General features: G+C 41.5%; 1 protein-coding gene across 2 annotated transcripts in view; it reads left to right on the forward strand.

The window, feature by feature from the left end:
- Positions 1 to 23,400, forward strand: part of Slc30a10 (solute carrier family 30 member 10) — a 48,084-nt gene that overhangs the window by 14,508 nt on the left and 10,176 nt on the right. The window contains exons 1-2 of one of the 2 annotated variants that reach the window (XM_047519827.1): positions 16,139 to 17,031; positions 17,672 to 17,749. In XM_047519827.1, coding sequence (XP_047375783.1) covers positions 16,395 to 17,031; positions 17,672 to 17,749 — 715 coding nt within the window. In that variant the 5' untranslated portion in view covers positions 16,139 to 16,394. Of the gene's footprint in view, positions 1 to 16,138; positions 17,032 to 17,671; positions 17,750 to 23,400 lie in introns of those variants that run through there. The other variant, XM_047519828.1, reaches the window with a different exon arrangement.

Genomic DNA, 23,400 nt, shown 5'->3' on the forward strand with positions numbered 1-23,400 from the left:
CTTGTGGAAATGTGAAGGTTGGAAAACAGAGGGTCCCCTAAACACAACAAAACTTTGAACTTGGAGGCTCCAACAGGAGTCATGCAGAGTACCTGCCAGATGTCTGTTCATCTCCCTAAGGAAGAAGCATATTTGGTAGGGAAGGTCTCAGACAGTAGATTCAATCTGCAGTCACCAGATACCTATTAGCACTGAGTCCTCCCTCTCCCCTTTGCACAGCATTAACTGACTTGGATATATGTGCCCCATAGAGTCATAATAAAGAGCCAGATACAACATGGCCACAGAATAGGATGTTAATATTTTAGATTAATGGTCTTCATCAGAAAGAATCATTAAACAAAAATCACCCCTCCCTGCCAAAACAGTTTTTAAAAAATTCAGTCTAGTGATGTCAAAAGCCTGATAGAAATGGATCTCTCTCTCTCTCTCTCTCTCTCTCTCTCTCTCTCTCTCTCTCTCTCTCTCTCTCTCTCTCTCTCTTTTCCTCTGTAAAGGGAACTGACAAGCTAGACAAGCACTTTACCATTGCTCTATGTTCTCAGACCGAGATAGGGTATCTCTAAGTTGCCCGGGCTGGCCTTGAACTTGTGATTCTCCTGCCTCAGCCTCCCAAATACCTAGGATTACTGGTGTGTAACGCTGCACTTGGCTGCCATTTTTTTTTTAATAAAAAGAAGAATTAAAATTGTCTTTATTTGCAGATGATATGATTATCTACCTGGAAAATGCCAAAAAATCTCTGAAACTACTTTTAAGAGCAAATAAGTGAATTTAGTAAGGTTGGAGGATAGAAGATTAAAGCAAACAAATCAATTACATTCTTATACACAAGCAGCAAATAAGTAGAACAGAAAAGGAAGATAATCTCATATACTTTTGATAAAAATATAAATTTGTGCAATATTTTTTGTTGGTAGTTTGACAATAACTATATACAATTTTAAGTGCCCACACTCAGAGTCAATATGTCCAGGAATGTATACTCCAAAAAGTGAGCATCTGTATACTCTGGAGGATGTTTACTGTAACGTATTCACAAATAATCACAAGAATGATGACAACAGGGATAAAACACAAGGGTATAAAAGAGAATACTAAATGTGCATCAGTGGACTCTGGCTTGCTAAATAAACTATGCACATCTCTACAATGAAATAACACACACAGGTAAAAAGAACAAGGTAATCAGGAGACAGTTTTCAATGAACTGCAGAGGACCAACATTTGAGATGACTTTTATGCATGACAAGCTGTTATCATAGTCCAAGCGACAGGGTTGCTGGCAGAGTCAATATTCAAAGCCAAGCCAATGCGCATCTCTGGAGTTGGTGATACCATTTCGCTCTCCCTAGCTTTCAAAACTCCATCAAGTTTTGAAGTCTCCGAATATCAGGGTTTTTGTTTTTTTTTTTCATTTAAAATTAGGACAGTCATACTTACCTTTTAAGACATTAATTATTGCTGGGCACAGTGGCACATGCCTGTAATCCCAGCTGCTTAGGAGGCTGAGGTAGGGGGATTGAAGTTTAAGGCCAGTCTGGGCAACTTAGGAAGAATAAAAAAATAAAAAAATAAAATAAAAGGGACTGATGATTTGATTCAGTGGTAAAACACTTCTAGGTTTGATCCTCAGTACTGAAAAAATAATTTAATTTTTAATTGATACTTAGAAATTGTACATATTTATGGCATACCATGTGATGTTTTGATACATGTGTATATTGCGTGTACTTAACTTTCAATTCATTCTGAGGATGACATCAGAAAAGACATGTGATGGTATCTGAAGGGCACTCATGAGGTGCCACGTGTGGTCATGTCATGCACATCCTAACTCATTTGGCCAGTGCTCCTCTGAAAATGGGACATGCCACCCACAAGCCAGAACTGTGTGCTGAAAATGCTTGTTTATGTTTTACATAATTTCCTTTCCTGTTGCCTCCCATCTTCCCTCTCCCTCTCTCCTCCTTCCCCCTCTCTCACAACTTCTTCCATTCTTTTATTCAAATTTCCTTTCATTTCCTGTCATCCCTTTTAGAATGTAAGGTCTGCAAGAGTCCTTTCCTGCTCTGTCTTGGTCTCTGCTATGTCCTTCTCTTGGTCCCGTGTCTAGAATATGACAAATTTTCAGTGAAGGTTGAAAATGGCTTTCTCTCTGCTGCTCCATCTGTCAGTAGCTTGCTAGTTTCTTAAGATAAAGTCCCATCTCTTTAACTGGCTTAGGAGACTCTGAGTAGTGTGATCTTGCTTCTCTGGCGCCTCCTCTCCTATTCCACCCCTCACAGTCCATTCTCCAGGTCTGGTGAGTCTGCTGCATTCCCCCTGCCTACCACCCACCCTGACTCCAGGACTGGGTCCTGCCATTCTCTGCTCTCTGAGCACTCCCCACCCCACTCCCTGCTCTGTGCCCCTTCTCCTCAGGCTTAGGTCTAAAATGACACTTCTTCAGGTAGGCCTTCTGTTATGGTTTGGATCTTACATGTCCCTCAAAGGGCCATAGGTTAAAGGTTGGTGGAACTTTTAAGAGTAGAACCTAGTGGGAGAAAGTGAGGTCATTGGGAATGTGCCCTAGGCCCCTTCCTCTCCCTCTTTTTGCTTCCTGGTGACTGAGGTGAATAGCCCTCTTCTACTGTGCACTCCCACCATGATGTATTGTACCATCACAGGTCCAAAACAACAGGACTAAGTGACCATGAACAACAATCTCTGAAAACATGAGCCAAAATAAACCATTACTCTGTTTAAATTGTTTTTCTCAGATATTTTGTCATAGCAATGAAAAAGCTAACATAACTTAGGGTTGGGAGTAAGGCTTCCCTTAAGCAACCTTTCTGTGGTGCTGTCATGCCTCTCTTCTCTGATCATTAAACCCCTCACTCAGTTGGGTAGTCAGCTATTAGGGCCCCTCCAAGACAGAGACGCCATGTCTGTCTCACTCATTGCAAGTATCCCCAATAGCATAAGGTGAATACTTGATACTACCTGGTGAATGAATGACCACAGGGTTGTTCCTGATGTCTGCCCCCTCTTTGTCCTATGTTCTGAGTCACCCAGGCCAGGCACCTGGGGACATCTTCCTTTTTTCTCGCCACCTATCTCAATTCTGGATCCATCCACGTAGACCCTGAGCACTGCAAATTCTCTTCCACAATGTCCTTCGATCTGGTCTCTTCTCTCCATTTTCACTAGAAGGAGTCATTAGTCCATCTGTTGCAAAGCTGCTTCCTTTGTTTTACCACTTTCCTTTGGTCGTGTTTGTGTCAATACATGCAGCTGCTGCCAGCTTCGTCCCAATTATGCTTTCCCTGTGATCACAACTGATTAGTGACTTCCCATTGCCTTTAGAAAAAGTTTCAAACTCTTTAGCATGGCACACAATGCCCTTCCATGATGTGGACTGTGATCTGGTCATACACATTGTACATATTCCAAGGTATTCAATCATATTATATCTTAACTGTCATAGTAATGATCAAGCTGTTCCCTATCTTCCCCTCAAAAGGTTTATTTTTGTGTTTCCCAGTACCTGATGCATTACAGATATTCTACTAATAGTTGTTGAATTAAATTTATCTAGACAATGAGGGTATAAATAAACAGGGTGTGTGTGTGTGTGTGTGTGTGTGTTGCTGGGAATCAAACCCAGGACTTTGCACATACTAGGTAAGTGCTCTACCACTGAGCTACACCTGCCAGCCTAATTTATTTTAATTTAAACGTGTATGTTCTTATTTGTTAAGTGACGGTATTGAGCATTATTCTGCATTTCATAATGTCATTTAAAAACAACCTGAACTATACCCCTTGTCTGCTGTCCTCAGTGAAGAGACAGAATATCAGGTTCATTCATTCTTTTAGTTTTTCCTTCATTCACCCCTAAATATTGAATTTTAAATGTGTCTAGCACAGTTCCAGGAACTATAAATATCATTTAGAGGGATGCAATTCTGATAACAGAATATGCATTCAGATTCAGTGGTCAAGAGGGCTTCCAAGGAGAAGCTTGAGTCAAGACCTGAGTAATAAGAAGAAACTGGTCACATGGAAATCAGGGAAGAGCTTTTCATGCTAAGGGAACAGCAAGAGCAGGGACCTGTGGAGGAATGAACTTGGTATTCTAAGGAACAGAAAGAAAAGTAACGTGACTGGCAGGGGGTGAACCAGGGGTAGGTGAGGGGTATGAGGGTGCAGAGGCACTTGTCACTTGTGGATCAGTTGAGTCAGGCTTCATTTCATCTGCCTATGACTAATCCCCACCAATAACAGTAGCTTAAACAATTTATTTCTCTTTGGTGTGAGAAATAAGGCTTTCCTGGCTGGTTTATGGCTTCAAGATAATCAGGAATCCAGGATCTCCCTGCCAACAACCACTGCAAATTGTTTTGCCTTCCCTAGGGAGAGGCCCCTATCCTCAAGGTCGATGGATGGTACCTGTTAGGTCTCCAGCCATCACATTCATATTCCAGGCAGCAGGATGGAGAAACTGGCAAAGGTAGGAATAACTTTTCCATTTAAAAAAGTTCTTGAAAATTCCACATGACATTTCCATTCAGCTTCTAGGCCCAAACTGTCACATGGCCATAGCTAGCTGCAAGAGAAGACAGAAATCGTAGCCTGCAGTTAACAAAAAAACAAGTGAAGAAAGTGATCAGCAATGTATTAAACTAAGAATCAGGGGTCAGTTATGGAAAGAAAAGTGACAGTGGTGCAGGGTTAGGCAACTGTCATTTGTGTATACCAGGGCAAGGGGTTCGGGTTTTATTTGAAGTACTAGGAGAGGATTTTTAAGCAGAGAAGTTGCATGACCATTTTTAAAATGAGCACTCTGGTGTCTTGTTGGAGAATATAATGGACGAAAGATTGGGAGGAGGTTCTTTTGAGAGATGATGGAATACAGTTGCAGTCATGAGATGAAGGTGAGTGAGGAATTGGGCTATACTTCAAAAGTAGGGCAAACCGGACTCAGTGGTGGTTTGAGCTGAGGGATTCCAGAAGATCTCTGGCTTTCAACCTGATCAACTGGATGGATGCTGATGTCATTACGTAATGGGGAAGATGAGGAGATATGTTTGTAAGGCCTACTGCATACCCAAGTGGAGGTGCCCAATAGTCATGGGGGTTTGACAAAGCCCAGATTGGAGATATATATTTACAGTTTCAACAGAATATAAATTTAAAGCCTCAGGACTGAGTGAGATTACCGAAGGAATGAGCATCGATAGAGAGCAGTGGGCTTTGGAAGGTGTCCTGGCATGTCCAACATTTAAAGATTGAGCAGGGGACGGGACTGTTGGTGGGATATAAGGAGAGCCAGGAGAGTGCACCATTCAAAAACCAAAAGAGGGGAGCATTTCAAGAAGGAGAGCACAGTCTTCAGAAACAAATATCACTGAGAATTCCAGCCAGACGAGGACAGAAAACCAAGGGATTTGGGAATGAGAAGGCCACGGATGACATTGGCAAGGCCTTTTCTTTTCTTTCTTTCTTTCCTTTTTTTTTTAACACAGCAATATTTTTATTTTTATTATTTTTTCCTATATTTCCATTGGTGCATTATAACTGTACATAATGGTGCAATTCATTGTTACATGTTCACATATGCACACGATTTAACAATACAAATTGGCCAATATCATTCCCCAGTATTCCCCCTTTCCCTCCCATGATCCCTTTCCTCTGCTCTACTAATCTCCCTTTGATTTTCATGAGACCCCTCCTCCCCTGCCACCTTTCTTTTCCTTTTTCCTATCTAGCTTCCACATATGAGAGAAAGTATATGACCCTTGATTTTTCTGAGTTTGGCTTATTTTGCTTAAGATAATGGTCTCAAGTTCCATTCATTTCCCCACAGATGACATAATTTCATTCTCCTTTTTGGCAGAATAAAACTCTGTTGTGTATATATACTACATTTTCTTTATCCATTCTTCTGTTAATGGACATCTATCCTTCCATGGTTTGTGAGTCAGTCAGTATTGGGGTAACAACAATTTACGAGATTTATCTGACCTAAATAAATATTCACTCTTTACTTCAAACTCATTGAGGCAATGAGAAGAACATCAAAATGTGGTTTGGAAAAAAACAATCAATATATAACTTGAGTCATAAATGGTAATAAACCAAGGAGCTATCCTAAAATAACTTGGAGGGCTTGCACACTCTGAAATTTCTAATCAAAGAATTCAGCAACACCAAAATCTACCAGAACAATCATGGCAACATAGAACATGGACCTTAAAGCATTAGCCATTGTGTAAAGTACCCATCACTATGCTTAGCTATTTGAGTAGAATATAGCATCGGGCACTTCACAAGAACATAGATACTCTGAATTAAGCCAATAGAAACCCATGTAAATTATGCTGCTATAAAAGTAGGGATGCATGTATCACTGTAGTGTGATGACTTTTAATTCTTTAAGATAAATACTAAGGAGTGATACAGCCTGGTCATATGGCGGTTCCATGCCTAGTCTTTGGTGAGACATTTTCAATGGTATGCTGGAGATGGAGGTGGTATTGGATTGGGTGGGGAACAGAGTGGAATGTGAGAAAGTACTTTGATGACTTCTTCAAGAGTTTTTTTCCTCTGGTGGGAGCAGAGAAATGAAGCAGGAATAATTCTTCCCAGCAAGGAGGAGGAATTAAAGTAAGGAAAGTCCCTTTTTAATTGGTCATTGAAATGTTTTTAAGGTTTAAATTTATATTTCTCATGGGTCTTAAATGGGAAAATGAGAAAAAAATTCTTGGCAGTTTATAATAGACATGGGCTCTCAATCAATGATTGACCAATAATGTCTGGTTGCAAGTGACAAAATCTGACTTGTATTTGTTTAAACAAAAAGGGAAAATGTATTGGTTCATATAACCAAGTTGGGACCAGAGACTTGAATTCCATTAGAAATTTTCTTTCATTGACTCTGTCTCTTTCTGTTTCCTCTCCTACTACAGATTTAAGGGTATTGGGAAGGAAGCATGGGGAAACTACTGATTATCAGAGACTACAGGTTACAGTCTCTCATCTTAGTGATCAGAGGAGAAAATGGAGTCTTATCCCTGTCCCAGATCCCTTTGAAAATTTCAATGAAAAAACTCTGGCCTGTCTTGGCTCAAGTGTCTATCTCTTGAACCAAGTATTGTGACCAGAGAATGAGGAAATATGATTAGCTCATCTTAAATTACATGTTCATAATGTGTTAGTTAGTTTTCTGTCACTGTGACAAAGTATCTGAGATAATCAACTTATAAAGAGGAAAGGTTATTTGGACTCAAAGATTCAGTGCATGATCATTTGACCCTACTGTTTTGGGCTTACGGCAGCATAGTACATCATGGCAGATTTGTATGGCTGAGGAGGACAGTTCATCTCATGGAAGCCAGAAAGCAAAGAAAGAAACAGGAAGGGGCCAGGGTCCCAATATTTCTTCCAAGGGCCTGTCCTTGGTGACCAAAATTCCTCCCACTACGGTCCACCTCTTAAAAGTTCCACCACCTCCCAATAACACCACAGACTGGGGACCAAGCCTTTATTAAACACATGGACTTTTGGAGGACATATCAAAACTGTAGTACTTTCTCTTGTCCAAGGGGACAGAATACTTTCCTAGAAGTGAGAAGGGATGGGTTCCAGGAAATCTAAAATCTTAGTTGATCCATTTAAACTACTGATGATTACAAATACTTTGCTTGCTTTCTGGAACATGTGTAGATTATGGGTCCATAGTCTCATAATTAGAGCATAGTAAGGTCTTTTATTTGTCTATTTTTTGCACTTTCACTATTTTATTTGATGTTCAAAATAACCATAGATACTGGGTGGTATGAGGTTCTTATTTGCATATTATAGATTGAGAAACTAAGGCTCAGAAATTTGGTGGCTGATCCAAGTTGTACAACAACTTCACGTTAGTGGTCAAGAATCTTAGTCCTTCTCTAGACCTCATTTCAATATTCAGCATCATCTCTCAAGTTGCTACAATAGTGAGGTTATGTCTTCCAGTACAGATACCCCAATTCTCTTTATTCTGGTGCATGACTGACAGGCAAAAAATTGGTATGCAGAAGAAAGATGGCAATGACAAGTGAGAGATTTGCATTTCGATTTTTAGATTTGTAAAAGAAATTGTTTTAAATATTTTTATATTTGTAAAACAATTTGTCAATCCATTTCTAATTAGTTTTTAGCTAGTTAAGCTAATTAGATTTTTGGATTAGTGCAAAGCAGATGATTTTAGGAGAAATTGGATGTTCTAAATAACTGTGAAGGAGATTCCACGATGTTACTTATGCTACTTGCTAGAAGTCAATGATAATTCAAATGATGACTGCCAGAACTTAATGGAAGGAGACACTTGCAGATTACCTGCCCAGAGGCATTGTGCAAGGTCCTTCCCATGTGCTGCTTCATTTGATTCTCACAATCACTGTGGGAGAGAGCAATACTCCTATCTTCTCCAGATTATAAATGGGAACACAGAGGCTCTGAGAAGTTGACTTGCCCACTTGCCTATAACTGACAGTCAGGACTGGATCCTAGACCTTCATGGCACCAAACCCTGTGTCTTTCCACCATATTCTTCTGAATATTTAACCAGCACATTTGCAGATAAAGGTAAAAGTATTTGTTAATTGGGTTTTAACACAAAATCACTCTCAATCTCTTGGGCAAATGGTCTTTCTCATTTTCATGAAGTCTAAAATTTAAGGTGAAGTCAGGCACAGTGGCGCACACCCCAGCGGCTTGGGAGGTTGAGGCAGGAGAGGATCTCAAGTTCAAAACCAGACTCAGCAACTTAGTGAGGCCCTAAGTAACTCAGTGAGACTCTGTCTCTAAGTAAAATACAAAATAGGGCTAGGGATGTGGCTCAGTGGTTGAGTGCCCCTGAGTTCAATCCCTGCTACCCCCAAATAAATAAATAAATAAATAAATAAATAAATAAATAAAATTTAAGGTGACTCTAGCAGTGAAGGAAGTTGGTGTTTGCATGAGATTGTGATGACCTCAAGCAATATATGTAAAGCCTTTTTGTAAGTTATAAAATAGACAAGATCAAGGGTGAGGTTGGATGTGGTGGCACGTGCCTGTAACCCCAGAGGCTTGGGAAGTTGAGGCAGGAGAATTGCAAGTTTGAGAGGCCCCAAACAACTTAGTGAGACCCTATCTCAAAATAAAAAATAAAAAGGATGGGGATGTGGCTCAGTGGTTAAGTGCCCCTAGGTTCAATCCCTGGTACAAAAAAAAAAAAAAAAAAAAAAAGTTTTTCTCCATTATTTTTGCTAATTTTAAATCTTTTTGTTTCCCTTTGAATTGAAAACAGTCCAAAAATGGATTTCCCCACCACCACCTCCATTCATCTCTCTCAGGAGGAATCAGACCCCAAATGATATCAGGCAGTATTGGTAAACTTTAAGAAGTTTTGAGCTCTGCCTCTAACCGTTTACCCCATTCCTCCAGATGTTCATATCTCCTTTTATGTTCATGTTTTCAACAAACCTCAGCATGGGAATTCCCCACAAATGGGTCTCTGGGGCTGTCCTTGTGACCTGGAGAAGGAAAGAGATTCACAGACCAGAGCTGCAGTGTTCATAACCACCAGCAGATCCCAGATCACCTGGCCTCTTTGCTCTCAGTGCATCTGACTGCTAAAGGAAGTGTCTCTCTACCAACAACCCACTCAAAGCAGTGAACGGTGACTACTGCTTACCTTTTCTCTTTTTTCACATCTAATGCCTCTATATGAAAAAAACATGATCACTTCAAGTCAAGAATCTCTCCTGAAATACTTTGGGGGGAAAAATTGCATCACCCCAGGTGATATTATATAAAAATTGATGTCGTTTTTTTTTCAGTACTGGGGATTTAACCTTGGGGTACTCTCCCACTGAAGAACATCCCCAGCCTTTCTAAAATATTTTTTATTTTGAGAAGAGTTCTCCCTAAATTGCCATGAATGGCTTCAAATTTGTGACCCTCCTGCCTCAGCCTTCCAAATTTGCTGGGATTACAGGGTGCACCACGCCTAGCTTCGATGTCATTCTTTTATGTCACTCAGTAGTCAGTACCTTGGATCTTGCTATTTTGTGTATGTGGAAGTATTGTCATTCCAACTATACTTTCTCCAGTTGTAGGAACTTTAAAAACGTCTTATCTTGTGTTTGCATAGATTCTACTGCTCTTTAAATGAAGTTATAAAAAAAAATCCTTGCATTTTCTCTAAAAGTAACCCATATGTGAATACTTTAGTGAAGGGAAATATTCAACTCCTCCCTGAACTTAACTGCAAAACCCAAAGGAGTGGTTGCTTTTTGTGAACACTTACTGAGTCTTTCTCATGACCCCTGAACTCCACTAAGGGACTGACATGCATTTCCTCACTTAAGTCTCAGGATAAGCCCACGAGCTAGATACTATTAACCTCATGGCTCAGGTGAGGAAAGAGAATATGGAAGGAAGTGGCCCCAGGTCATGTGAGAAGTAGCAAATAAACAGCATTTAGTTCCAAATAAGCAGTATTTAGTTTCAAATCTGCCTGACTCCAAAGCTCAAATTATTTATTTTTAAAATTAAATTTAACTGATACATAAAAACATAAAATTATACATATTCGTGATGTTTTAATACATGTACCATTGCGAATGTTTAAATCAGGTTAAAATATGCCCTCATGCATTTATCATTTCTTTTTTTTATTTGTCTTTTAATTTTTTACAGACTGCATTGTGATTCATTGTACACAAATGGAGTACATCATTTCATTTCTACATTGTACATGATGTAGATTCATACCATTCGTGTAATCATACATGTACATAGGGTAATGATGTCTGTCTCATTCCACCATTTTTCATACCCCCTCCCTCTCATTTCCTTCTACATAATCTAAAGTTTCCCCATTCTTCTCTCATTTCCCACCCCCCCCAAGCCCATTATATATCATTCTCCACTTTGGTTTTTTGTACTTGGTTTATTTCACTTAGCAAGATATTCTCCAATTCCATCCATTTATTTGCAAGCCATAATATGATTCTCCTTTATGGCTGAATAGTATTTATCATTTCTTTATGGTAAAAAATTTCTGTTTTTTTTTTTTTTTTGGCAATGCTGGGGTTTGAACCCAGCGCCTTGGGTTTGCCAGGCAAGCACTCTACAAATGGAACTTTATCCCCAGCCCTGGAAAAAAGTTTTAAAATCTTTTCTTTTAGCTTTTTGAAATGTACATTGTTATTTTTCAGTCACCCCACTGAACCATAGAGCACCAGAACTTCTTGCTTCTATTTAACTGTAATTTCGTACCCATTGACCAGCCTTCTCCCATCCCTCCCTCCCCTTCTCCCAAGACTCTGCTAGCCATCTCGACTTCCATGAAATCAGCTTTTCTAGATTCCACATATGAGTGAGATCACATCGTACTTGTCTTTCTGTGTCTAGCTTATTCCATCATGCGAAACACAAGGAAGCTCACATTATTAACTGTTATGCTACAGCACCTTTCAAGTTTTCATAAAGTGAGTGCAAAATTAAAATTGTGTTCTTCCTACTTCTCGGGTTAGTATTAAGAGCATCTTCAGTCGCAAGAAGTGGCATCTGGAGAAACCAGAGGTGTCTTTAAGTAAGGACACTTGGCAAACTGACCAGTGCAGCTCTGAATTTATTTCCAGCTTCTCCTTCTGTAGTTAGGCTGTAGCGGATTGTAACTACAGTGCTGTATTTCCCCTTACCAACAGTCCATCGAAAGTGGTGTTGAGCACTCTCTTGTGTTCAAATTTTTCATATTTCATGCCTCTATCATTAAAAAATAAAAGCAAGAATAAAAGAGCGTGTCAAGTCTCCTAAGTTAATGTATTCTGGAAAACTGAGGGTCAAATGCATACTTTTGGAATACGATAAGTATCTTTGTACAAAGTGTTACAATACAGACCATAAAATTTCACCAAGGAAGAGCTGACTTTGTACACAAGATTCCTCAACCACCCAGAGAAGGGATTGCCTTTTGCAAAGTCATTACATTTGTGCTCCGTATATTTGGAGAACTGTTCATCCTTTCATAATGTATTTAAAATCTGGAGCCTGTTGCTATAGGGAAAGAACTCCCTCTTTTTCTGAGTAAGAATTTGGTGCTTTGGATAAGATGTCCATTTTCTTTCCTGAATGGAACAGCAGCTCTTGGTACTAGAACCCTCCAAAAATGAAAGCAAAAAAGTTGCTTTTTCAATTACTAAAAAATAAATAAATAAGGGTTTGTTAATTTCTGGATTGAATGCCAGTATAGAAAGTCTGAGACTACACAGCATCAAAACTTTCAATGTCATAATCTCTGAATTTATTGTGTTGCATCAAATTTTCCTTCAACAAAAAGCAAAGTTGAAAAATCCTTTCATTTGTTTAGGGAAAACAACACCAAAATGATCAAATTAGTGTAAGGTGAAGATGAAAAATATAAGCTCTAGAGTTTGATGATCTCACATCTGTCATCTATAGATGGGTGATTCTTTTTTAATATACTATAATATTTTATTTATTTGATATCAGCAAAAACAATATATATAGAGATGGAAAAGTCGTTGAGGTTGGGAGTGCATTAGTGTGACTGGAAAAGGGCATGAGAGACCCCTCTGGGATGATCTGAACATTCATATCTTAATTTTCAGGCAGTTGCACTCATTTGTCCAAGCTCGTCAGTTGTATACTTACAGTAGAGATATTTTACTGTGTGTGAAGAACAACGATCCTGCTTTCATCAGCTTTTTCGCCACTGTGACCAAAAAGACCTGTCAAAAACAGTTAGAGGAGGAAAAATTTATTTGGGGCTCATGGTTTCAGAGGTCTCAGTCCACAGATGACTGATTCTATTCTTCAGAGCCTGAAATAAAGCAGAATATCATTGCGGAAATGTATGGCGGAGGAAAGCAATTTGGGACGTGGTACTAGGAAGCAGAGAGAGAACAAAATATAAACTCCAAGGGCTTGGCCCCAGGAACCAGCCTCCTCCAGTCACACCCCACCAAATTAATCTCTACCAGGGTTAAACCTCTTTTAACCATTTCATCTCTAAATCATCTTGCATTGTCTCACACATGAGCTTTGGGGGACACCTCACATCTAAGCCATAGCAGACCCACAATTGAATTATGCCAGCCTTTTGTTTAAAATATTTTGAAGGTTTTTCATTACTTTCAGTGACACCAACACCTTACATCTGGCCCTGCTGCCTAACTGACCCCATTTCATGTGTCATCCAGCTCCATAGACCTTTTCCCTGCTCCTTCATCGTATCTCCTACCCCAGGGCCATTGTACATGCTTTGCCTCTGCCTGCAGTGTTCCCCCAACCTGGGCAGATGGTATAATTTTGGCCAAATTACTTAGAATTTTTGGGCTTCAGGTGATTCATCTGTAGAACAGTTCATAACAAAATATTAAATAACAAATATAAAAATATTTTCTGGGGGCTAGAGTGAGAGTGAAATGAGATAATGTCTGTAAAGTGCTCAGCACAGAGCAGGGCTAAGGAAGAGTTCAATAAACAAAAGCTGCCGAAGCCTCCTAAATTAGTGTAAGTGCAGTATCAATTTCTGTTAATTAATTATATTACACACACACGCACACACATGCACACACGCACGTAAGTGAAAACATTTTACTGTAGTGCATTTTGGTGACAGTATCTGGGAACACAAGTCCTTTCTCAAGGTCAGGAACTGGGTCTTGGACAGGGGCATCAGACCCTGGCTCTGGCTTTCTAGTTCCACTGACTGCACTCCTGGGGCAGTGACACTTTCTTGTCATCTGCCTTCGGCCAGGGGAATGACTAGGCAATAGACATGACTGATACATTTTTGCTGACTTCAGGTTTTCCCTTTCAGTTGCGAATGACAAAAAAATGCAATTAGTAAGGGCTACTTCGGCTCTGTCAGATGAGTTATGGAAAGTGTCACTCCTTTTTAGACTGTTTTGACTGTTGTCCTGTTAAATATTTTAGAGATTCCACAGTTTAAAGACAGTGTAAACCAGAAACTGGGAAGGGTGCGGTACTCAGCTCTCTCTTGTGTTTTAGAGTGTGTCACTGTTGTTCATTCTATTACACACATGCTTAGTGCTAACACGAACACTAATGGTAACATTAGTTAACATTTATTGAGTGCTTACTATGTACCAGGCACTGTTAAAAGCTTTCTTTATATATTAACTAATTTAACCCTCACTATATTGTTATTCCCATTTATAGTAATGAAAAAGTGGGCCAGAATTACTAAGGAACTTGTCCAAGACTACTCAGCATCAAAACTTTCATCAGTCAAAATTTTTACTTCTTCTACATTATGCATTATTTTATGTTAATTTTTAGAGCATAGTTAAAATGAACAACTTCCAGTTGGGTGCAATGGTGCACACCTGTAATCCCAGTAACTTGGGAGGCTGAGGCAGGAGGATCACAAGTTCAAAGTCAGCCTCAGCAACATCAAGGTGCTAAGCAACTCAGTGAGACTCTGTCTCTAAATAAAATATAAAATAGAGCCAGGGATGTGGCTTAGTGGTTGAGTGCCCCTGAGTTCAATCCACAGTACTCCTCCCCCTGAAAAAAAGATCAGTTTCCTCAGGTTCTGCATGGGATATTTTACTGGCGGTGGAAAGGGAAAGTTTATTAAGCTCCCCAAGTTTGGAGGCTCATCTCCTATAAAGTAGGACCCTCATATTAAGATTTCTTTAGCACCATTGTCAGGGACCTTCATTGTCAGAGATCATTAAAAGACAGGATTATGCTTTATAAAACTAAGACAATGAATAGGGTCGGAAGTTAGACTATTTTGCTAATGGATTCTGGGCTTTTTTTTTTTTTTGAGTCGGTTTCTCCCTGTGTACCAGGATGGCCTTGAATTCTTAGTTCCATTCAGGTGATCCTCTGGGTTTGCAGCTTTTTTTTTTTTTTTTTTTTTTTTTTTTTTTTTTTTTTGAGTAAGAAATTTTTATTGATTTCCAGGCCAAAAACAGATGCCTGTGTGTGTGTGTGTGTGCATGTGTGTGTATGTGTGTGTCTGTGTTTTCAGGAATGATTAAAAGTCAGGGGCTGTGAATGGGGGAGGTGAGGGAGAACAGAGATGACCAGACTTCACCTGCGGATCCTTTGTAAAATGAGATAAGAGTGTAAAACAAATAATAAACAAACAAAATTCCTGCAGGGCTCCCCATTCACTCTCTGAACTGACCAATAGCAAACACCCTTCTTCAAGGATTTGTTCCTCAGTCTCTCCCAGAGTCCTAGAAATGGTTCCAGTTGGGATAACTTTTATTTGGAACAGGGCCTGTTGCTAACCAGAGAATCTTTATTTGGAAGAAACCATGTAGGTCAGGGGATTGAACTGAGAGTATCAGGTCATGTTGTCAGGGACGCATGGGGTGAGTCCAGTATCCTCTTCACTGGAGAAGCACAGAGGCAGCCAGCCTTGGTTCCTTTGGTGGCCACTGGACTTGTGTCTACCATAGAGTAGACCAGTCTTCGAGTGCTGAGGGGGAGTGCCATATTACAGAGCTGTGACAGAGCTCTCCTGAGGAGGACCTTTGGTTCCCCTGCAGGGGAGAGAAAGCGAAGATTCCCAAGGGGAACCTGGAGGATGCCACGCCATGAGAGAGTAGAAAAGGGATCCTGATGCCCTTATGAAGGCTTTGAGGAGAGGAGAGGATAAAATAGCTTTTCCACGGGTGGTAATGGGATGGGAGTGGGAATGGGGACTGAGTGAAGGATGAGCTCACATTTAACAAAATGAAAAGCAGGAAGCGCCCTTAAGGGCAGGGTTGGCCCAAGATAGTGCTCTTCGGCCTTATTACCGGTTAATATGGAATCTGTAGTGCAACCAGCGACTGGGCACGTAGGCTGAAGTGCCCACGTCCACCACAGTGAACACACCCACAGCAGTCAAGGTCCTTATCATCAAGACTCAGCAGAATGTTGGCGGGAGGGCCTGGAGAAGCAGGTCGTTGGGTGAATCCCACCTCTGCAGGGGGAGGAGCGGTCTGTGAAGATTGACATCCGGACACAACCCCCTTCTCTCAGCAGCTCCCCTCTCTGCACGGTTCTGTCCCAGAAAGAGACACATTGGCCGGTGGCAACCGGCCAAGTCAGGCCCAGGCCGCGAGGGAGGAGAGGGCAGGGGCCACGGGAGGAGGCGTAAGGCTCTTCAGATACCGCCGCCGCTGCCACTCCTTTAGACTCTGGACGTGCGGGGACCGGAGGCGCTCGGCCTCTGCCTTATAAAAAGCGTCAGGACAGGGCGGGCCTGGCACCCGAGAGGCGGGTACCAGGCCTCAGCGGAATCCGGGTGGCCGCGCCGCGCCCCCACCTGTTGCGGCGGCAGGGGCTGCGCTGGCTCGGGCTCGGCGGGCTTGGCTGCAAAGATGGGCCGCTACTCGGGCAAGACGTGCCGCCTGCTCTTCATGCTCGTGCTCACCGTCGTCTTCTTCGTGGCCGAGCTGGTCTCGGGCTACCTGGGCAACTCCATCGCGCTGCTCTCGGACTCCTTCAACATGCTCTCCGACCTGATCTCGCTGTGCGTGGGCCTGGCCTCGGGCTACATCGCCCGGCGCCCCACCGGGGGCTTCCGGGCCACCTACGGCTACGCGCGCGCCGAGGTGGTGGGCGCGCTGAGCAACGCCGTCTTCCTCACCGCGCTCTGCTTCACCATCTTCGTGGAGGCCGTGCTGCGCCTGGCCCGGCCCGAGCGCATCGATGACCCCGAGCTGGTGCTCATCGTCGGCGCCCTGGGGCTGGCGGTCAACGTGGTGGGGCTGCTCATCTTCCAGGACTGCGCCGCCTGGTTCACCTGCTGCGGCCGGGGCCGCCGTCGCCGCCTGCAGCAGCGGCAGGAGCAGGCTCAGGGCGAGCGTTCCGGGGCTTTTGGAGGACCCCAGGGCGCCGAGGGCCAGCAGCATGCTGCGACCCCCACAGCCCCTGGCTTGGACTCAGCTGTGACCCTCCGGGGGGCTTCGGTCGAAAGAAAGCAGAAGGGGGCGACCGTATTCTCAAACGTAGCAGGTGCCTTTCGGTTGCATCCTTTGGACCATTTGTCCTCCGCTCCTTCCTCTTTCCTCCTCCCTCTTCCTCCAGGCTCCTCGTCCCACGCCCTTTTTTTTTTCCCCTGATTTTTTTTTTTTTTAAATTCTTTGTGTAGTCCTCTTTATTTATCTTATCCTAACTTAACATTTCCCAGTATTTTTTTCTCTTTCTCTCTTTTTTCCCCTGCTGAATCTTTAGGCACTTAGCCTATTTTTCCTTCTTTGCCTTCTCTGTGTGGAAATATTGATTTTCTTGGATATCCGTTCTTATTATTGGGCAACAGATTGCTCTCTCCGTCCCTCGTCCCCTTCACTGGTTGTGTCTGAACTTTGTTTTTTCCTCCCCCTTTGCCCATCTTCTGTCCCTTGGGTGTGAAGGGTTTTGGGGAGTGGGGGTGGGCTCTCACTTGCCCCCTTTTTTAACATGAAAGGAAGTGGGAATGAAGTCCAAAGGTAGATCTTTCAGAGCCGAAATGTACTGCTCTGGGCTATGTGTGTGCAGAGGTAGGGGCTCCCATATGCTGGTAGGAATGTAAAATAACACAACTTTATTTTGAGTCCATTGGTTCTTTTTGTTTGTAGAACTTATACACAACACAAGGTTTCTTCTTTGAATGCAGGTGATTCTCTGAACACCCAGAATGAGCCTGAAGAGACTATGAAAAAGGAGAAAAAGTCCGAAGCCCTGAATATCAGAGGTAGGGTTGACTTTGAACCAATTTGAAATCCTTTTTATTGGTACATGTGGACTGTGCTGTGCTCTTCATTTGTGCTTGACTTTGAATAGGGCAATAGTGTGTTTGAAAGTAGGCCAGTTACCTGCACAGACTATGACCCTAGTCTCTTGCTTAATCACTGCATTGATTCTGAAGTAGAAATTAGTTGCTAATGATTTATCTTTGCTTTGGTTGAACCCATGATAATGCTGCCTGCTCCCAAGCTCCACAAATCAATGCCATGTTATTGCTTTACTTGTTTTTGTCCATTGGTGGATATTGCTAATATACAATGCAGCCAATTTTATTTATTTATTAAAGGCTGTGTGTGTGTGTGTGTGTGTGTGCGCATGGTGTTAGGGCTTGAACTCAGGGGTTTATGCATGCAGAACACATACTTTACCTCTGAGCTATGCCTGCAGACCTAAAGCAGCCTATTTTAATTGAATATGAATTTTGATAAAGATAAGAAAAGAGTAGGTGGGCCAATAGCCAAGGTTATGCCCTGTGTAGTTTTGCTGAATGACTCTGTGGCTTGTTATTTCTGCCAGAAAACTGCTTTTGCAAAGGGATTATCAGTTCACAAAACCTCCATTTCTGGCTCATGGTGACAGTTCTGGTGAAGCCTGTGGATGGCTTCTAACTACATGTTCAAGGTCAGCAGCACTGGGCTAAGGTCAACCATTTGAATTCTGAAGTCTGTTTGTCATTGGACACTATCGTATCCAATGTATTTCCTTTCCAATTTATTGGGCCCAGATTTTGTTTTAGAGGGTTGTTGCAGTGGTTAATCCCTAAACTTTGAGAATTTCAACAAGGATTAAGCAATTCTTTACTTTTATGTGGTTTGGGGGAAACCTGTTGTGGGGCTTAAATGTAAACAATATAATGAAAAACTAATAATCCAGGAGATGCCTTCTTTATTGACAGTCTCATATCTGATTTATAAAGTGATTCTCAGAATGGAGCTACAGAGAAAATCCAGAAACGACACAGGAGCTCCTAAAAGTTCCTAAAGTAATTAATAAAAAAATATTAAATGCAACAGGGGAATTTTCTCCTTTAAAGATCTTGGTGGCAGATCCTTTTGGAAAGAATCTGTAATGAAAAATCATTATCCTTCCATTTATCTTTCTTTTTAAAAGCTCAGTTTAAAAATATATGGTAGGTTTTTAAGGTTCAGGTCACTATTGTAGCACTTTAGCTTTTCAAAGCACATTCTGTTTGTTGATTATCCTCATTCTTATGTTACAAAGTTGAGAAAGAATAGATAGAGGGAAGGAAGTAACAAAGAATGAAAAGTAGACCTCAATTGACATTGTGACCTTGTTTAGGAAACATGCATCATCTTGATAGTGTTTAGTCCCCAGCTATTGGGGCTCCTGGGTAGAAAAATGTCCACAGTAAAATACCTTCCTGTTCCTGACTGAGCCTGTGGTCCACAGGCACTAAGAAAACCATCCCTCTGGCTTCTGAGAAAGTGAAGAATGCAGAGGATTTGGCTTCAAGCTGCCTGGGTTTGGTTCCCAAGTTATTATATGCCCTAGGTCTCCAGTTCCCTCATCTTTAAAATAAGGATAATAACAGAACCCACCTCATGGGCTTGCTGTGAGGTAACATGTAAAGTGCTTAGGCTTTTACTAGGAAAGGAGCTAATGTATTTATTGAGTGCTACTTTGTGCCAGGCACCATTCATGGGAGTGAGTCATGTAGTGGTCACGGCAGTCTTCCTAGGTGGCTACTATGGCTATTCAGCTGGAGTGAAATTGCTAGGCTCAAACCCCTGCTGGTTTAGGAAGTGTCAGCTCACTTCATTCCCATTGCTTTTTTTTTTTTTTTTTTAATTTTATTTCCTAGAAATGGAACCTACAGCCTGGCACATGCTAGGCAAGAAATCTACTGCTGAGTTATACCCTCTGCCCTTTTATTTTATTTTATTTTAGACAGGGTCTTGCTGAGTTGCCCAGGCTGTCCTCAAACTTGGGATCCTCCTGCCTCAGGCTCCTGAGGAGCTGGGATTACAGGCATGTTACCATGCTGCCTAGCTTCCTGCTGCTTCTGATGAATACCCTTGCTGTTGCTAAATGGTGCCTTTCCACATTTCAGGCCCTGTGAGGCTGGCCTCACCTTAGGCCTTGTGTCTTCACTTTGGAGCCATGATTCAGGGAAGGACTACAGAATAAATGTTAGGAGTAGAAAGACATTAGAGAGAATGGACTTCAACTTTTCCACTTTACAGATGAGGAAACAGGGTCCAGAGTGTTTAGCAACTGCCTCCAGTCACCCTGGCTAACAGCAGAGGTGGGCTGGAATCCTGGACTCTTCCTTCACATTGCTGGCTCTTTTCATGATCACACACTGACTTCCAAATGAGAATGACTCGCTTCTCTAGTACATATATACACATGCTGCCCAGTGGTTACATTGCTAACATGGAAGCAATTGCTTTAGAAAGCAGGATTGCTGCCCTCTCCAGATCTGCAGAGGAAACATCTAATGGGGTTTCCTGTGAACAAAAATCACTTCTTAATTTTCATTACTGTTTCTCTCATTCCAATGGGAATTTTAAAAAAAATGAATTCTAAGAAACACATTCCATCTTCTACTTCAAATTATTGGGAAAGCACAATCCTTTTAAAATTTTCACCAGTGTATTGTGTAGTGGTTGATTTTATTTAATAGGCTCAAATATGAAACAGTAAGTGTTGTAGCAGAGTGTCAGAAAGACAATTATCCCCTTAATTTCTGTATAAACATAAATAGATGAATAGCAATCCTGACATTATTTGAAAATAAATCCCCTTTGATGAATATTTCTTTATGATTTTTGCCTTTGTCCAGTAAGAAAGATCTCATCCTTTTATAAACCACCTGTAAATTCTCTGTACAAATGAACCGTTTATAGTTATTCAACAAATTCAACAGGACCATTAGCTTTTCCATGTGCAGGGACACTTAATCAAATTTCAGTATATGTCAGATTGTCAATTTGTGATATATGCCAGTTTTTTCCCCCCTGGTTTTATAGAAAGTCAGCAAGTGAAGGCCAAGTGCAGAGGTGCCCCATTTTTGCAAAACAAGCTGTAAGCATAGTAACTGGACAGGTGGTCGAGTTGTCCATTAAATAGTGATCTTTGTCCCTCAGGTAATTTGCCAGGTTTATCTTTCTGCATCACAGATGTGATCACATTAGAGTCTGTTCAGACACCTTCACTGCATCCAGATAAAGGTCTAAACACCGTGACTTTCAATGGCTTCTTGCTGTCTTGGTGCGGACATTCCTTTCTAGACTTTTCTGTCCTTCTCTTCCACTCCTTCAGTGCCTTGCCTTCCCCTTCAGCCCTTCATCACCTCACCTCCTGACCCCCAACACTTAATGCATAAGTAGAATGAGGTGAGAAGCATCGGACTCTGGCGTCAGGCAGATCTGGTTTGGATTCCAACTCTGCCTTTTTCCTAGCTAAGTGACCTTGGCAGGTAACTTCACCTCTTGAGTGTTGGTCTCCTCACCTGTGCCATGGAGACGATGGTAACAGCTCCGTGGTGTTGTGGTGAGGATTACATGGGTGCTTGGAACCACATGGAGGACACACAAATAATACCATTATTGTCATCACCTCCTGCTCAGTTCTCAGAGGGTTTTCAAATGTTTCATGTACTCTTGGGAACTGGTCTCTGAGGAAGTGAGGTGGATATTATTATTATTTTCCATCACATGGCATCCCACAAACATGTTTTTTTTTTTATGTATCGAAATGAACACTTTTTGAAGAAAAGAATCCTGCCAGTGAATATTGGTTCCCAGAGGATAATGACCATGATTGCTTCATCCTCTGCATGGGAGGCCGGAAAACTCACTGCATTATCACTTCCCTAGAATTTAGGGGCTGGGGGTTTAGCTCAGTGGTAGAACACTTGCCTAGCATTTATGCAGCACTGGGTTCCCTCCCTAGCATTGCAAAATAAATAAATAAAAATAAGTAATGGGCTGAGCCTTTTAACAATAATTTTGTGTGTAGCAGGGAGCATGCTGGGGACTGAACCTAGAGCCTCATGTGTGCTAAGCACACACTGAGCTTCAACCCCAGCCCATAACAGTTTTTCAAATTGAAGGTCATGACAATTTGAAACCTAAAATACATTTAGTACAGTACAATCAACATTTAGAAAATTATTTAGAATTGGTTCAAGTAGAATAGCAATTATTAATAATTTACATAAAGATCTCAAGAACGTCTGTGCAAACTAGGATGTAAAACAAAATTTTTAGTATGGGTTATGAGAAAAACACATATGAAAGGCATCATTTTATGTAATTTTAAGGGCTTAGTAGTGGTACTTCTCAGAAGAAAAACCGAAATTGGAATTTCAAACTTCCATGAGGCAGGATGTGCAGTTGTCCATTAGTCAGATTTCCCAGACTCCTATTTCTAACACTTTCTAGCTGTGCAACCTTGGACAAATTACTTAGCTACCCTGCATCTCAGTTTTCTTATTTGTGAAATGAAGATAGTAACCACCTCCAGGAGTCCTTAAGATGACTTACTATATAAATAAACTTAAAACAATGCCTGGTGCATACTCGTTGGTTAGCATTACAATCATCACTATTATTATTGTTATTAATTTTTTTGTGGTGCTTGGGATTGAGCCCAAGGCTTTGCACATGTGAAGTACCCCTGTCTCTACCACTGAGCTATCCCCCAGATCAAGTATTATTATTATTATTATTTTCAATTAAATAGAAGACAGGAGTTACTCTATGTCACAGGAATTAAGACTTAGGAACCAGAAAATGCTGTCTTATTGATTGCCTACATTCTCTGCCTTCAGTGCTATAATGTAAACAAGGAAACTCAGGATATGATTGATACTTGTGTCACTTACAGTTAATGGAGGAAGTGAGGCTCACATGCAGACCATCTCAGGTTGTGAAGATCATGACATCAAGTGGGTGTGGGAACCATTAAGTTTTCTTCTTTGAGTGCAGCGTTTTGTACTATTCTGAAGAAAGTTAAGCCTTTGACTTTCAGTTCCTGCTGGAAGGGACAGGTTGATAGGACAACTCCTGAGAAAGTTTTGAGTCTCTCTTCTCTGGCTTAGGAGAGGAGCTGGGGAGGAAAAAGGGCTTTTGGGATGGGTGGGGGAGAGGAGGCACAGAAATACAAAATAGGAATCTTTCATGTAAATATTTTGAATCAGAATCTCAGCAAAAGGAAATGTGGGCAGGTAGCCTTCTTCTTCCCTCCCTCCCTCCCTCCCTCCCTCCCTTCCTTCCTTCCTTCCTTCCTTCCTTCCTTCCTTCCTTCCTTCCTTCCTCAGTTCTGGAGAGAAAACCCAGGACTCACATGTGTTAGGCAATTGCTCAACCACTGACCTACATCCCAAGCTGTTTTTTTTTTTTTTTTTAATTCCTGTATTTTGGGGGGTGGACGGGAGTTGGGAAAGTTGCCATGAATTACCCTGAGAATATTTGCAGAATGCCATTTGAACTGCGATGTTAGAATCCTGGAAGTGTTACCAGCAGGAGGAATTAGCCCCATGAAAGCACCTTCTGTGTGAGACTGTTTAGCCATGAGTGAGTTGTTAGTAATTTGGATTGTTATTAATTCTACTGAGTGGATCTCTGGGAT

The sequence above is a fragment of the Sciurus carolinensis genome, chromosome 12, assembly GCF_902686445.1.
Source record: "Sciurus carolinensis chromosome 12, mSciCar1.2, whole genome shotgun sequence".
NCBI classification, from domain to species: domain Eukaryota; kingdom Metazoa; phylum Chordata; class Mammalia; order Rodentia; family Sciuridae; genus Sciurus; species Sciurus carolinensis.